This window comes from Ascaphus truei, chromosome 14, assembly GCF_040206685.1.
Source record: "Ascaphus truei isolate aAscTru1 chromosome 14, aAscTru1.hap1, whole genome shotgun sequence".
Lineage (NCBI taxonomy): Eukaryota > Metazoa > Chordata > Amphibia > Anura > Ascaphidae > Ascaphus > Ascaphus truei.
Genome location: NC_134496.1, coordinates 43,204,700 through 43,221,604, shown reverse-complemented (window position 1 = coordinate 43,221,604; position 16,905 = coordinate 43,204,700). Strand labels below are relative to the sequence as shown.

At 44.2% G+C, this 16,905-nt stretch overlaps 1 protein-coding gene across 2 annotated transcripts in view; it reads left to right on the top strand.

The window, feature by feature from the left end:
• The window catches only part of MECOM (MDS1 and EVI1 complex locus), a 379,798-nt gene that overhangs the window by 195,142 nt on the left and 167,751 nt on the right, over nt 1–16,905 (top strand). For both annotated transcript variants that reach the window (XM_075570634.1, XM_075570633.1), the window contains exon 2: nt 4,239–4,579. In XM_075570634.1, the coding sequence (XP_075426749.1) occupies nt 4,239–4,579 (341 nt within the window). The remainder of the gene's footprint in view (nt 1–4,238; nt 4,580–16,905) is intronic.

The following is a 16,905-nucleotide window of genomic DNA, read 5'->3' as shown; positions in this document are numbered from 1 at the left end:
ACCATAATTTAAAATGTGATTGTGTGTGTGTGTGTGTGTGTGTGTTTTAGAATGTACTATTTGGAGCTAGTATTCTGGGACTAAATTAGGAAAGATATAAAATATACTGTAATTTCTAAAAAATGGTACGTGTTACAATGTTTGGTCTTTTAAGTTTCTTTTTTTTAATGCAAATTCAGTAGGTGACGCTACATATAACACTAACTATATATACTCATTTGTACTGGAAGTGATGGTTGGCTATTCTCAAAACATGGTCGGGCTGCAGTACCCCGAGATGAGAAATATAGTTTGGAGCTTTAGGCCAAGATTTACCCTGGAGATCTTTAGAAAGAAAAAATAATTCATAGTTTGAATATTTCAAACTGCTGCTTTAATAGGATGTTTTCTTGACCCCCTTCTCCTCCGGCTTCCCTTGGCCACACTTATGGTTCACCTCTATCTTATGACTTCATCAGAAGGGAGTTGTGCTGAAATTTGGGCAGACCAGGTGCTCCGGAGGGTATGATATTTATTATACATTGTTTTGTCTACAAAGATAGAAGAAATAATAACAAAAGTCACATATCTTTTACCATGATTGAAGTATTCATAGAAAGTATTTTCAGATATAACACAGCATTTTTTTTCGGTTTAAAAACAACTGTATTTTGTTTCTTTCTGTGACACAAAGTATTGCCCAGAAAAACATCCATGGCAATAAAATAGAGGTGTAGTTTGTCACTCTTGGAATTGAATTCTCAATGCCCTTGTTTAAATTATGCATTGAGAAAGGTTGATGGTAAGTCAAGGGTCAGGAGGTTGTCAATGTCAGAGAAAGCAAAGATGGATCTTTACTCTACTATATGAGGTGTTTAAGGTTCTACTGCAGTCTAGAGGCTAGGAAAATGTATGTATTATGTGGTATACAAAGCAGATTTCTAGACTAGTCTGTAGGGGTTTCATACTGGTATGTAACGGACTGGATATGAGCTCAATTCCTGCCATTAACATTCCTGCAATGCATATCTAACCCCCAATCCCCAATGCTGCAAAAGATATATAAGTATGAAGGATATTACAAGACAGTATATACAGTTAATTCTTTCTTTGCTATCTTCTCATAAATGATATTGGACATTGCCATTGTTATAGCAATCCTCTAACAAAGAGCCGAGTATGCTGAGGGTGCTATATAAATAAACATATACAATCTGCTGAATATCTAAAATGTAAGATTTTAATGCAATTTAGCTGTGAGAATCCATTAGGCCAGGCCTGCCCAACTCGTAAAGTGAGAAGGGCCGAACTGCTCCAAGGAAAAAAAAAATTGGGCTGCACGGGTTAAATCATCATCATCATCATCTCTCCTCCAGCACCTCTCATCATCATCATCCTCATATCTCCCCCAGAACCCCTCACTATCAACCTTTACGGTACTCACCATCTATCTCTCATACCCCCATCTCTCCCCCTCACCCACACAATACCCCCTCCACATCAAACACACAATACCCCCTCCACATCAAACACACAATACCCCCTCCACATCCCCCCAGCCCATTCCATGTCAGCAGCCCCCCCCCCCAAGTCAGCATCCCATGTCAGCATCCCCCCCATGTCTCTCTTCCCTCAATATGACTCTCTCCCCCTCCCCTAAATGACTCTCTCCCCCTCCTCTCAATATGACTCTCTCCCCCTCCCCTCAATATGACACACTCTCCCCCCTCAATATGACACACTCTCCCCCCTCAATATGACACACTCTCCCCCTCCCCTCAATATGACACTCTCTCCCCCTCCCCTAAATATGACACTCTCCCCCTCCCCTAAATGACACGCTCTCCCCCTCCCCTCAATATGACTCTCTCCCCCTCCTCTCAATATGAGACTCTTTCCCCCTCCCTCAATATGACACTCTCTCCCAATCCCCTCAATATGACACACTCTCTCCCTCCCCTCAACATGACACTCTCTCTCTCCCTCCCCTCAATATGACACTCTCCACCTCCCCTAAATGACACACTCTCCCCCTCCCCTCAATATGACACACTCTCCCCCTCCCCTCAATATGACACTCTCTCTCTCCCTCCCCTCAATATGACACTCTCCCCCTCCCCCTAAATGCCACTCTCCCCCTCCTCTCAATATGACACTCTTTCCCCCTCCCCTCAATATGACACTCTCTCCCAATCCCCTCAATATGACACTCTCTCTCTCCCTCCCCTCAATATGACACTCTCCCCCTCCCCTAAATGACACTCTCTCCCCCTCCTCTCAATATGACACACTCTCCCCCTCCCCTCAATATGACACACTCTCCCCCTCCCCTCAATATGACACACTCTCCCCCTCCCCTCAATATGACACACTCTCCCCCTCCCCTCAATATGACACACTCTCCCCCTCCCCTCAATATGACACTCTCTCTCTCCCCTCAATATGACACTCTCTCCCCCTCCCCTCAATATGACACTCTCTCCCCCTCCCCTCAATATGACACTCTCTCCTCCTCCTCTCAATGACACTCTTTCCCCCTCCCCACAATATGACACTCTCTCCCCCTCCCCTCAATATGACACACTCTCCCCCTCCCCTCAATAAGACACAGTCTCCCCCTCCCCTCAATATGACACTCTCCCCCTCCCCTCAATATGACACTCTTTCCCCCTCCCCTCAATATGACACTCTCTCCCCCCCTGCAACTCACATCACACCCTCCCCCTCCAACTCACATCACTCTCCCCCCCTGCACCTCACATGTCAGCAGCCCCCCCCATACATGTCAGCAGCCCCCCCCATACATGTCAGCAGCCCCCCCCTCACATGTCAGCAGCCCACCCCCCCCTCACATGTCAGTAGCCCACCCCCCCACCAGCCCGTTTTTCACACCTACCCCCCCCCCCACCAGCCCGTTTTTCGGCATCCTGCTATTGAAAAAAAAAATACTCACAGCTGCCGCATCCTCCTCATGCTGCTGCTGCCCCCGCGCACTGCAAAACCTGGGGATGGGGAGGGAGGGAGGAGGGTGGGGGAATGAATCGCCTCCATTTTTTTAAACTTTTTATTTTTTATTTTAATTTAATTAATTAACTGGCGCCCGGCCGGAGTCATCGCGGGCCGCACAGAGAGGCCAGGCGGGCCGCACAGAGAGGCCAGGCGGGCCGCATGTTGTGCATGCCTGCATTAGGCCATTTCCATTACACCTCGTGTACAAGAATCAGGATTTACTGTAATCTTCACCAGAGTTTTTGTCATTCTTCTTTTTTTCTTAAATGTATTTTTAGTAATTCTCATCACTGACGTTGGGCGCACATGTTTTTCTAGCTCATGGTAGAAAGCTACTTGAGCAAAACGGCGCCCACCTAAAATGTAACACGCTTACTTATATTAAAATGTTTGATTGAAATATATATTCCAACTTGTGCAATAACGCTCCTGCCCTGGCTGTGAGGGGTCAGTGAGATCCCCCCATGACATACACAGGATTTAAAGGTAGCCACAAGTTTTCTCATCTGTTAAAACGTCAATTTAAAACAGCAGTCAGCGCTGATTGACTTTTTATTTGCATTTTTTCTGAACTTACCTTATGAGATCCCTTCTTGCCCTTCCCAAGGATGTTTTATTTTTAAAATCTGATGCTCCGTCCAGGAGGTAGAATAGTTGGAAATAGTAAGTGTTCGGGAGGTTAAAATGAAGCTCTCCCCAGAGTCCAGTGCAGTTTAAAGGTTAACATGGTAAGCTCACAAGCAGGGCACGCTAGGGGCAATATACTAACATTTTATGAGTTAAACTCATATAGGCTTCTGGTAGGGATATGTTAATATACAGCTGTTGCACTATCTTCTGCTGTAGTAACTGATAGATAACTCGGGCCGCGTCAATGGTCGGCGCGACCACCCACGCGATGTAGAGCACCAGTGCACGCGATGCGAGAGAAAACAAATAAACACGTTTCTGTCGCGCGACGGCTGGGTCACATGAGCTGTTTGCCCAATGAGGGCAAACCAGCTCCGTGATGTCACGGCCACGCCTCCGACACGCCCTCCCCCCCCGTCGCGTCTACCTAGAGGGCACAAAATCGCTCCAGCTAGAGGTGCACACGGTTGCGTGCTCGCACCCAGCATTAACGCGGCCTAGTTGTACGCAGCTTCACCAAAACTAATTTCAGGAGGGGACATTGGTGGTTGACAATAAGATTTTAATGGGATATTATTATGGAAATATACTAAAATAAAGAATGTCTATTCATTTCATAGGTGACGATGTTTCAAATGAAAAATTCCCTGAGACCTGTGTTGGAGAGATGTCCCGTGTTGATGACGAGATGCTCACAACATCAGTTCCAAAATTTCCAGACATATCCTCCCCTGCCTCTTCCAGTGACGAATTCACACCCAATGAGGGGTCACCTTATAGAGCTGCTATTTATATCCCGGATGACATCCCGATTCCTTCGGAGTTTGAACTTCGAGAGTCAACCATTCCCGGAGCAGGATTGGGGATATGGACAAAGATTAAAATCTCCGTCGGAGAAAAATTTGGACCATTTGAAGGAGAGCGGTGTGTGAACCTAGAGAACCCCTTGTTTGGTTGGGAGGTAAGAAGCACAAGGAAAATTTTATTTGTCGTCATGTTAATATTTTATCCAAAAGTCAAATATATTTTTTGTACTTTCCTTAAACATAGATTGTCTTGGCAAAAAAAATGTTTTACATTAAAATTATGTAATAAAACAGACATGGTAATAGGGTTGCCAGGTGTCCGGTATTGAGCCGGACTGTCCTGTATATGGACACTCTGTTGAGTAAAAAAATAGATGTAATACTGGACATATATGTGTATACCGGTATTACCTCCAGGACAAGTATGTGTATACCGGTACTACCTCTCTGAACATGTATGTGTATACCGGTATTACCTCTCTGGGTGTGTATGTGTATATCAGTATTACCTCTCTGGGCGTATATGTGTATACTGGTACTACCTCTCTGGGCGTGTATGTGTATACCGGTATTTCCTCTCTGGACATGTATGTGTATTCCGGTATTACCTCTCTGGGCGTGTATGTGTATATCAGTATTACCTCTCTGGGCGTGTATGTGTATTCCAGTATTACCTCTCTGGGCGTATATGTGTATACTGGTACTACCTCTCTGGGCGTGTATGTGTATACCGGTATTACCTCTCGGGACTCGTATGTGTATACCGGTATTACCTCTCTGGGCGTGTAGGTGTATACCGGTATTACCTCTCTGGACACGTATGTATATACCGGTATTACCTCTCTGGACTTAATGACCTGACTGGCTTGGGCCCGAGGATTTCTCTGAGCAGGGCTGTTGCTATGGGACTGGGCAGTTTCCTCCATCCTGGCTGCTGCTGGGTAATGCAGCCAATCAGGAGGTGGTCAGGAACTTGGGGGTGTGGCCAAGGTGGAGTAAATAGCATGGTGCAAGAGAGATGGGACCAGACTTTTCTCAAGCGCATTGCAGCTTTCACCATTGTGTCCAGTATTGTTGGAGAAGCCACCTGGCAACCTTACATGGCAATGATATGCTCACGTTTAAAGCTCTAGAAACTCTGTATTACATGAATGGACTATTTATTAGCCCCAAAAAAGCTCACTGTGCTTAAGTAGAGATTGAGAACATGGCACCAAATCAGAGGGACAGTTTGACCTTTCTCAAACTGGTCTGAGACTTGTAGCCTTATTAAGAAAAGAGGATTAGAAACCAGGGCTGGGTCACTGTCCTCCTGATCTAGGGGCATGTAGTCATCTTACTGCACTCAACGTCTCAGATGGTTGTAAGGAACAAATGTTTGGGTTTGTGGTGTGAAGAGAGCATCACATTTCGGTGCCACAACGTCTGGTGATCTAATTATTTACCTTGTGCAACTTTGATTTGGTGGTGTGTGCTCTGTAGTGAATACTTCTGTTATTTTGCTAACCCAGGCATAAAAGACACTGAATATGCATACAAACGTGTGCTTAGTTTTAGTTCCAGGAGCTCAGTCAGCTATCAATACGAGGAGAACATTAAGAACTAAGCCAAGGTCATGGTTGCAAATGGACAGTAACCTGCATTGGAAGCATTATGGGGTAGTTTGTTTAGGAGGATGAATAGGTAGTCTGTACAAGTTTTATATGCCTAGAATAAATTATCTTCAATTTTCAGTGGTAGACCAGCGGTGCACAAACTGGGGGGCGCTAGATTTTCTGGGGGGGAGGGGAGGGCGCGGCAGTTATAGAGGTCCCGTGCTCTCCCCCAGGCATTTAAATTAAATGCCGGGGGACCGCGCTAGGCCTCTCTAATACACCTACCTTCTCTTCCCTTCAAATGACGCCGCTGGGTTACGTGACGTCACGTTACCATGGCGACGTGAAGTCACATGACCCCGCGTGTCATTTGACGCTGGAGTCAAGCAGGAGGGTAGGGGGTGCGAGGCGCCGGGGAGAGCAGGCAGGGGTGCGCATGGAGATAAGTTTGTGCACCCCTGTGTTAGACTATGCTCTAATCCGGGGGTGGCAACTCTAGTCCTCAAGGGCAACCACCAGGTAAGGTTTTAAGGATGTCCCTGCTTCAGCACAGGTGGCTCAATCAGTCTCTGCTTCAGCACAGGTGGCCCAATCAGTCTTTGCTTCAGCACAGATGGCTCAATCAGTGGCTCTGAGCTACTGATTGAGCCACCTGTGCTGAAGCAGGGATATCCTTAAAACCTGGCCTGTTGGTGGCCCTTGACGACTGGAGTTGGCCACCCCTGGTCTAATATATTGCATTGTTGTATTCAGTTCTGTTGCATTGTTTTTTTTTTTTTTTAGCAAATATGTCTTCCCCTTTCAAACTAATCAGTCTGAAGGAAAGGAACATTAACATATTAAATATTAGCACTTGTCCAAATAGCTGATGATTTTCTCTTTGATAAGTGACATTTTCTATGTATTCAACAGAGTATTATTTAATCAGATTAGCAAAAGTACAAAGCAAAATAAAGGTCAATTCACAGGGCTAAAGGTCAGACTTTGCTGTTTCTAATCACAGTAAATTCTCATTCTCTCTCTATTGAGGCCTTTTCGGCCAAAATGCCTACTGCTTTTCAGAACGTCTCGATGAGTGGGCGATAAAGGCCTGACTCACCATTTTTTGCTGCTGTCCAAAACACATCGCCGGGTGAGCGGCGATAAGCCACTTATCGCCAGGTTTTGAAACTCATGCAATTGTAGTAGCCTCAATTAGTTTATCGATGTTTATCGAGGCTAATCTCTAGAGTTGCGATTTTCTCCCAAAATCCTCACGCCAGGAAAAGTTGGCGTGAGGCTAAATGCATTTACAGGCAACTTCATTATCTTAGTGGCTGAGCGCTACGGCAATGAAGGGGTTAACTACCAGTGCCATGTTTATTGTGGGTAGCGGGGGTGGGTAAAGGTGGTATTTGGCCCTTAGTGGGTCTTTAGACCTTGTGGGTGGAGTTAACCCCTTCATCACCGTTGCGGTTAATACCGCTACAGTAATTAAGGGGTTAACCACCATCCCGCTACCCAGCCGGTAGATTTAAACACCCACGAAGGGCCAAATGCCAACTTCAAATCAGGTGTTATTATTATGAGTAAATTGTTTGGAATTTGGATGGCTTGGTGTTAGTACATTTGTGGATTGGCTAGCGAATTAATTTATAATCCCCCGGTCACGTGACGCGAGACATTTAAATGAATAGGAGATACCGGCACCCCATAACGGGGCCTATATCTCGGGAAGCAGTGGGTCCCCGGACCTGAAATCAACGCAGTTCTGCTCCGGAGACCCCCTGCTCACGTACACTAGTATTAAAATCTTGCGATCGCTGGCGAGATATGCCCTGGTCAGATCACAGTTGGTCGCCGGGTGAGCCCTGACACACACACACAAATAGTCAATCTTTGTTTTTTGCTTTTCTGTTGTAGTCATTATTCCATTGTGTAGAGTTCAGAAGACTCACACTGACCTATATCGATGTTCTCTAAAAACAAAAAGTACTATCTTCTATTTTTTTAAGTAGTTTATTTGTTTAAACAGATTTCTGGACTGATATATTAATACAAATAATGCCTAAATGAATGTATAGTGGTTTATGGATTTATGCTCTTCCACGATTTATCTACCAATGATTTGTAGACACACTGAGGAAAGGACACTCATAAACTATCAATCTTAGGTAGAAGATAAAAGCTTCTTACCTTAAGAGTATTGATTAGATTGGGTAAGAAGTGATCTAAAGAGAGGTTTTTTCATGCACATATTGCAAAAACTAAATAAATGAAAGTACATCTTACTAACTATAATTAAAATAAAGCTATTTGGAGTAACAGCGTGGGTAGAAGTAATTAGATTGTAAGCTCTTCGGGTCAGGGACTCCTTTTCCTAATGTTACTTTTATGTCTAAAGCACTTATTCCCATTCTGTGTTATTTGTATTATTTGTTATTTATATGATTGTCACATGTATAATTGCTGTGAAGTGCTATGTACATTAATGGCGCTATATACATGGAGATATATATACATACATACATAAAAAAAAAACAGAAGCGCAAGCTCCATAGCATGTAACTGTTTAAACAATAGAGTACATTTATTAAAAAACTGCAGCCCAAAGGAAATGCACTTACAGGATTAAAAAAAAGCAACCATACGTGGGAGAGAAATCTCTGTGTGTAGTCATATACGTGGGTGGGGGAGTCTAAGATGGGCAGGGTACACCAAAACAGCTCGTAGCCACAACCAACTCCTGTCACGAGCTGGCGCCAAATAGCTAAGCCTGTCAGTGCCTCCGCTTCCTCTGCTCCTGCATAGATCAGATGCCAGCACTTGGAAATTCAGCTGACGGGATCGCAAGGCGCCCGGGACTCCGCGTGCACACACCCACACGTGATGACGTCACCAGCCCTACGCGTTTCGTCACGTAAAAGCGACTTCGTCAGGGGATGATCTATGCAGGAGCAGAGGACGCGGAGGCACTGACAGGCTTAGCGATTTGGCGCCAGCTCGTGACAGGAGTTGGTTGTGGCTACGAGCTGTTTTGGTGTACCCTGCCCATCTTGGACTCCCCCACCCCCGTAGATGACTACACACAGAGATTTCTCTCCCAAGTATGGTTGCTTTTTTTTAATCCTGTAAGTGCATTTCCTTTGGGCTGCAGTTTTTAAATAAATGTACTCTTTTGTTTAAACAGTTACATGCTATGGAGCTTGCGCTTCTGTTTGTTTTTTGTTCTTAGATTCGTAGTGGTTGGCTATACCACTTATATCTGAAGCTGCATTACACTCCCTGGATCTTCTTTTGGGACTCTTATCTCTCTGGATTTTCTTTTTAAAAGTGGAACATTCAAATTGGACTTATCCTTTATCACAATCACGTTATGGTTTGTTGTAATATTTAGTCAAATGTTTGTTATTTTTAATTAAGTCATTTTATTAGTTATAATATATTTTATTTTTATTTATATTATCATTAATATTATTATATTATTATATTAAGTCATTAAATATATACTGTACCTTCCAACCCCTCGATTAGATGGATCTCAATAAGATCAGACTGTCCAAAGAGTCTTTGCAAGAGTATCCAAAGTAGAAATTATTTGGGCGCGAAACTCTCTCTAGGATGCAATTACAGGTGGAACAAAAGCCTTCTATCTGATGAATGATGTCACTTAATTCACCGTAGAGCAGTGGTCCCCAATCTGTGCGCCCCGGCGCCCTGGTGCGCCGCGGCTTGCCTAGAGGGGTGCCGCAATTATCCTCCCCACCATCCCTCCGATCATCACTCCCCACCATCACTCCTTCATGCCGGCCGGGCCGCAGGGGTTGGCTGCAGGCAGAGAGGAATCCGGGGGCGGGGCTTTGTGCAGAGCACACGGTGAGTGTGTGTGTCTGCCTTCCTGCTCCTCTGTCTGCGCGGTGTCCCGTCCCCTTATGCCCCGGGTGATAGGAGAAGGTAGGGGGGTGATAAGAGAAGGGAGAGGGAGGGGAGAGTTGTACATTTGCCTGCCCAGTGACGGTGTGCAGTGAGCTGCCTGCACGAATCTCCTCCCCCCAAGCCCCCCCCTCACATCCATCGCTGCCTCTGCTCTCCACTGCTCTTCAATGTGTGTATCTGTGTGTGTGTGTGTGTGTGTGTATTTATGTGTGTGTGTGTGTGTGTGTTTATGTGTGTGTGTATTTATGTGTGTGTGTGTGTGTGTGTGTATTTATTTGTGTGTGTGTGTATTTATTTATTTGTGTGTGTGTGTGTGTGTATTTATTTGTGTGTGTGTGTATTTATTTGTGTGTGTGTGTATTTATTTGTGTGTGTGTGTGTGTATTTATTTGTGTGTGTGTGTGTATTTATTTGTGTGTGTGTGTGTGTGTATTTATTTGTGGGTGTGTGTGTATTTATGTGTGTGTATTTATTTGTGTGTGTGTGTGTTTATGTGTGTGTGTGTGTGTATTTATTTGTGTGTGTGTGTGTGTATTTATGTGTGTGTGTATTTATTTGTGTATGTGTATTTATTTGTGTGTGTGTGTGTGTGTGTGTGTATTTATGTGTGTGTGTGTGTGTGTGTGTGTGTGTGTATTTATTTGTGTGTGTGTGTGTGTATTTATTTGTGTGTGTGTGTGTGTATTTATTTGTGTTTGTGTATTTATATTTATTTATGTGTGTGTATTTATTTGTGTGTGTGTGTGTGTGTGTGTATTTATTTGTGTGTGTGTGTATTTATGTGTGAGTGTATTTATTTGTGTGTGTGTGTGTGTATTTATTTGTGTGTGTGTGTGTATTTATTTGTGTGTGTGTGTGTATTTATTTGTGTGTGTGTGTGTGTGTGCAGGGAGCTGCCTGCACGGATATCCTGCCTTTCCTCCCCCCTCCTCCACTCCCCTCTGTCTGAGAGAGGGTGTCTGTCTGCGAGAGACAGTGTCTGTCTGCGAGAGAGAGAGAGTGTCTGTCTGCGAGAGAGAGTGTCTGTCTGCGATAGAGAGAGAGTGTCTGTCTGCGAGAGAGAGAGAGTGTGTGTCAGAGAGAGAGAGAGCGAGAGAGTGTCTGTCTGAGAGAGAGAGTCTGTCTGAGAGAGAGAGTGTCTGTCTGAGAGAGAGAGAGTCTGTCTGAGAGAGAGAGTGTCTGTCTGAGAGGGAGAGAGAAAGTGTCTGTCTGAGAGGGAGAGAGAAAGTGTCTGTCTGAGAGAGAGAGTCTGTGTGTGAGAGAGAGAGTGTCTGTGTGTGAGAGAGAGAGTGTCTGTGTGTGAGAGAGAGTGAGACTGTGTGTGTGTCTGAGAGAGAGAGAGAGAAAGAGAGTGAGGTCTGAGAGAGAGAGAGAGAGAGAGAGAGAGTGAGGTCTGAGAGAGAGAGTGAGGTCTGAGAGAGAGTGAGGTCTGAGAGAGAGAGAGTGAAGTTTGAGAGAGAGAGAGTGAGGTCTGAGAGAGAGTGAGGTCTGAGAGAGAGGGAGTGAGGTCTGAGAGAGAGAGAGTGAGGTCTGAGAGAGAGTGAGGTCTGAGAGAGAGTGAGGTCTGAGAGAGAGAGAGTGAGGTCTGAGAGAGAGAGGTCTGAGAGAGAGAGAGGGAGGTCAGAGAGAGAGAGAGAGAGAGAGAGAGAGAGAGAGAGAGAGAGAGAGAGTGGTCAGAGAGAGAGAGGTCTGAGAGAGAGAGAGAGAGAGAGGTCTGAAAGAGAGAGAGGTCTGAGAGAGAGAGGTCTGAGAGAGAGAGGTCTGAGAGAGAGAGAGGTCTGAGGGAGAGAGAGAGAAGTCTGAGGGAGAGAGAGAGTGAGGTCTGAGAGAGAGAGAGAGAGGTCTGAGAGAGAGAGAGTGAGGTCTGAGAGAGAGAGTGAGGTCTGAGAGAGAGAGCGTGAGGTATGAGAGAGAGAGAGAGTGAGGTCTGAGAGAGAGAGAGAGTGTCTGTCTGCGAGAGAGAGAGAGTGTGTCAGAGAGAGAGAGCGAGAGAGTGTCTGTCTGAGAGAGAGAGTGTCTGTCTGAGAGAGAGTGTCTGTCTGAGAGAGAGAGAGTCTGTCTGAGAGAGAGAGTGTCTGTCAGAGAGAGAGAGTGTCTGTCTGGGAGAGAGAGAGAGTCTGTGTGTGAGAGAGAGTGTCTGTGTGTGAGAGAGAGTGAGTGTGTGTGTGTGTCTGAGAGAGAGAAAAAGAGAGTGAGGTCTGAGAGAGAGTGAGGTCTGAGAGAGAGAGAGAGAGAGGTCTGAGAGAGAGAGAGAGAGAGTGAGGTCTGAGAGAGAGAGTGAGGTCTGACAGAGAGAGTGAGGTCTGAGAGAGAGAGAGAGAGTGAGGTCTGAGAGAGAGAGAGAGTGCGGTCTGAGAGAGAGAGAGAGAGAGTGAGGTCTGAGAGAGAGAGAGAGAGAGTGAGAGAGAGAGAGAGAGAGAGAGAGAGAGTGAGGTCTGAGAGAGAGTGAGGTCTGAAAGAGAGTGAGGTCTGAGAGAGAGTGAGGTCTGAGAGAGAGTGAGAGAGGTCTGAGAGAGGTCTGAGAGAGAGAGAGAGGTCTGAGAGAGAGAGGTCTGAGAGAGAGAGAGAGGTCTGAGAGAGAGAGAGAGAGAGGTCTGAGAGAGAGAGAGAGGTCTGAGAGAGAGAGAGAGAGGTCTGAGAGAGAGAGATGTCTGAGAGAGAGAGGTCTGAGAGAGAGAGAGGTCTGAGAGACAGAGAGGTCTGAGAGAGAGAGGTCTGAGAGAGAGAGGTCTGAGAGAGAGAGAGGTCTGAGAGAGAGAGAGGTCTGAGGGAGAGAGAGAGAGAGAGTGTGAGGGAGTGAGGTCTGAGGGAGAGAGAGACAGGTATGAGGGAGAGAGAGAGTGAGGTCTGAGGGAGAGAGAGAGAGTGAGGTCTGAGGGAGAGAGAGAGAGGGAGAGAGGGAGGTCTGAGAGAGAGAGTGAGGTCTGAGAGAGAGAGTGAGGTCTGAGAGAGAGAGTGAGGTTTGAGAGAGAGAGTGAGGTCTGAGAGAGAGAGTGAGAGTGTGTGAGAGAGAGTGAGAGTGTGTGAGTGTCTGAGAGAGACACCAACTGATACCAAGAGACAGATACAGAGACACACAGAGAGACAGTAGTGTGTGTGTGTGTGTGTATATATACTGTGTGTAAACTTTTTCTTCCAACTACTACTGAAATTAGGGGGTCGCCTTATATTCAGGATCGCCTTATAATCGGGAAAATACGGTAAAAAAGATAAAATTCATACATACAACTCACAACCGAAGGTCAGTAAATTGCCTTTAGGACGTATAAAGGTTGCCTCGAACCTCTGTTGGGTGCAGTTGTGGTGTCGGCGTTCTCCCAGCGCTCCCCTCTGCGCTTCCGTAACAACCTAAATGGGAGTGCAGAGCGCCGACACCTCAACTGCAACCAACAGAGTCTCTGGGCGACTTTTATACGTCCACCACAGAGAAGGCTTTGATCCACCTATAATTACATCCCAGAGAGATTTTAGCGCCCAAATAATTTCTATTTTGGATTAAGGTGCAGACGGGTTCGCAGGTTAAATCAGGGCAAATTACATTCAGTTACCTAAAATGGCAACAGACTTTACTGAAGTTTAACGCATATCAACAAACCTAATTATATGCAAAACCAATCGGCATTGTTTAACTCATTAGCATGTTAAGTTAGGGCTACCTTGCATTCGCTTCAGATGAGGAAGAGGAGAGAGACCTGTTCTGTAAAGTACTTAGTGACTTATATACCTCTCCAAACACTCCTTTATACACCACATGGAGAGATACCTGTGAGCTAAACTGAGAGCCCCTGAGATACCTGGGAAATATGCTGATGTAAGTCATGTGACTATACTTTGCAGACCCAAATTAGCATACTTCCCAGGTATCTTCGGTGTGTTCGGTTTGGTGCACAGCTATCTCTCCCCAAATCCCTGCCTCTCTCTTTAACGCCACCTTTAGTTAAGACCCAAATAACCTAATGTTATTTCCCTGTGTTGACCGGGATTGCCTTTAGTGGGTATGCTTTACTTTAAACCTAACGTTAATTTAGGTTCGTTTATGCCAACGAGCCCAACGGGGCTTAGTGCATCTTGGTCCTAGTTTGGAAATGGTGGCCTCCGACCACCTGAACGGCAATGTACAAGTGGACTTGTCCGTTCCTAATACTATATATGTTACTCTGTACGGCCTGGGGTGGCCAACTCCAGTCCTCAAGGGCCACCAACAGGCCAGGCTTTCACGATATCCTAGCTTCAGCACAGGTGGTTTAATCAGAGGCTTTGACTGAGCCCCTGGTTGAGCCACCTGTGCTGAAGCTAGGATATCATGAAAACCTGGCCTGCTGGTGGCCCTTGAGGACTGGAGTTGGCCGCCCATGTTGTACAGTAAGTCAGCAATTATTGCTGATCCCTTTAGTACATCATTAAAAAAAAGAACACTTTTCTGCAATAAGTTTTTATTGTTTTAAAAGGCTTCATCAACTTTGGCCAATCTCTGGAAACTTTACATGAAATTGATATCACTTTTCCAATCTGAGTCCTTCTATTCTTTCCTTGCTTTATATCTCTGTGAATACATTAGCATTGTTACTTCTGTTACATGCTGAGACCAACTACAATGCATGTTACATTTATGTACATTACATCTGCATCATCTCTACCGGTGGTAAGTGTACTGTCAAACGCTTCAGCAATATTGATAGTTTCCTTATAAGTAAATTGAAAACCCTCTGCGGTTTTATGGCATTGCACATGGCAATAACTTGGTGGTAAGTTTATCACGCTGTAGACCAACCCCATCGTGCAGCTATTGGGTAGATAATATCAGAAAGAAAGAGTTATCTTCTTCTTTTAATGGAATAGGTGTCAGAATATCATGATTCTTTCCGTTAAGTAAACATGTTATAAACATTTATTATGACATGACACTATGCAAGTGAGTTTTCAAAGATGACATGCCTTCATTAAGTACAGTAGATGCCATTAAGCAAAACAGTCAATATGTCACTATGCAATGGCCTGTAAAATTAAATTGATTTGGTAAATGTAAGTAAGATAGATCTATTTGCTTTCATCATCAATTTGGAGTGGGTAAGAAGGTGATGTCACCAACCTGGGAGCGATAAAGATGAAGGACCATCTGGAGAAAGCAGCTGATGGATGGGTAGCGCTTTGGGATGGTAACAGTTCTGTGTTACTTTGTCACTTGGGATACAGCACGTAATAACTTTTCAATACTATCAGAATAAATTTCACGGCCTTATTAATATAGAAATGGTGAATTATTGTTGTGATAGCTATTGTAAATAACAAGAGATGCAGCTGTCAAAGGCTAATCGTTTGGGCATTTTGCGCTAAGCTTTATTGTTGGCTAGGAATATGACTGCAAGGAGAGGGTTAGCGTTCTTTCAAAAAGAATCAGATGGGCATCAAAAACAATATACATACCACAATTATCATTTGGTGCTCTTCCATGTGGGAGTGTCTGTATATTAATGAATGTTGAGTACCACCTAGGACCAAAGTAAACCAGTACATGTGGTATATTAATAAATTAAATTAAAGGAGCAATCCACCCTAAATTAAAGGATTGGAACCCGGAGGATCCTTCAGAGCTGAAACATGCAATTTTCCAGCTCTGAAGACCCTCCACTCCCGAGATTCTTACTGGTGAATTTACCTGTATTTCTGTTTTTTTTTTTTTTTTTTAAAGGGACTTTAAATGGCCATCCAATAGAAAGCCACAACTGATGATGTTGCAGCTTCCTATTGGCCGAATATTTAGCAGCCATTTTGTTTCCCCTGAGGGAGACTTTAACCTGGTAAGTATCTCGGGAACCAAGTGGTTCCCCAGAGCTGACAATAGTGTGGCATTGACTCAAGGGGACTCCTGGTTCCCACTCTGTAAAAACAAAAAGACAAATGAGGCTGAAAATAAGAGTACGAGAAACGGCTCCTTTAAATATTAAGATACAAGCACGAGTATTTGTGAATACATTTCGCAATGTTTGAGGTTTTGCTGGTGATTAGATACTTCCGTTTATATGATCTTTATCTCAACATTTCTGGGACCACATCCTCTTCCATAGGGAAGAGTCATCCTTTCTTCTTCAGAAATAACCACAATAGCATCCAAGCCGAACAACTGAGGTTGAAGGACAAAGCATGACTGATGAGAGATGCGATAGTTACAGTTTAAGGATCATTTAATCTGTTTATGAAAAACCAATTACATTCAGTTGTTAGAAAATAATTATCTACTAACTATTTTTTTTCTTGAAATATTTCTCTCAGATATCACTGATTTCAAGATCATTTATTAGCTTATCATTATGAGTTTTTGTGTTGTTGGTTAAACGTTTTCTAGGGGTATTTGTGAAGATAACATCAACGTCCTAGTTAAACAAAATATTCTAAATGCACAGTAAAAACTGCATTATATGAAGTGGGATACTATAGTGACTGCTTATATTAGTCTAACTAAAGCACAATATGTACGTTGCTGTGAGTAGAAGATGAATCAACAGATCAATCATTGAACATGATTTGAAAATAGGGCCATTGTGTTTCAGGAATATAATTAAATCAGTGATGGCTTTTTTTTTTTATTGAACAAAGGGACATAAGCCTGGAGAGACTATCAAAAGCTCTTCAGACATTAGATTTCATTCTTTTTTTCTCCGTGGTTGAGTCTTACTGCCTTCAGTTTTAAATTCGCTTTGCATACCGTAGCTGTGTGAGTCTTTTCAATTATGTGACTCTCTATCATTTCCCTTACTGCTGAAGAGGGGTCCAGCACACTGCTAACAAGTGCTAAAGTTCAGGAACTCTTAAACTAGCTCCACAGGTCAGAGGTGAAAGTTACGTTCTGAATGGAACAAAGGTGTGTCTTCATAGTTCAACAAGTAGTGAAGAGATCATATGTAGAATATATGTTATAAAGAGGCATAGTACATGCACGTAGTTACAAAAAAAACCATTCACCCATGGGTTCC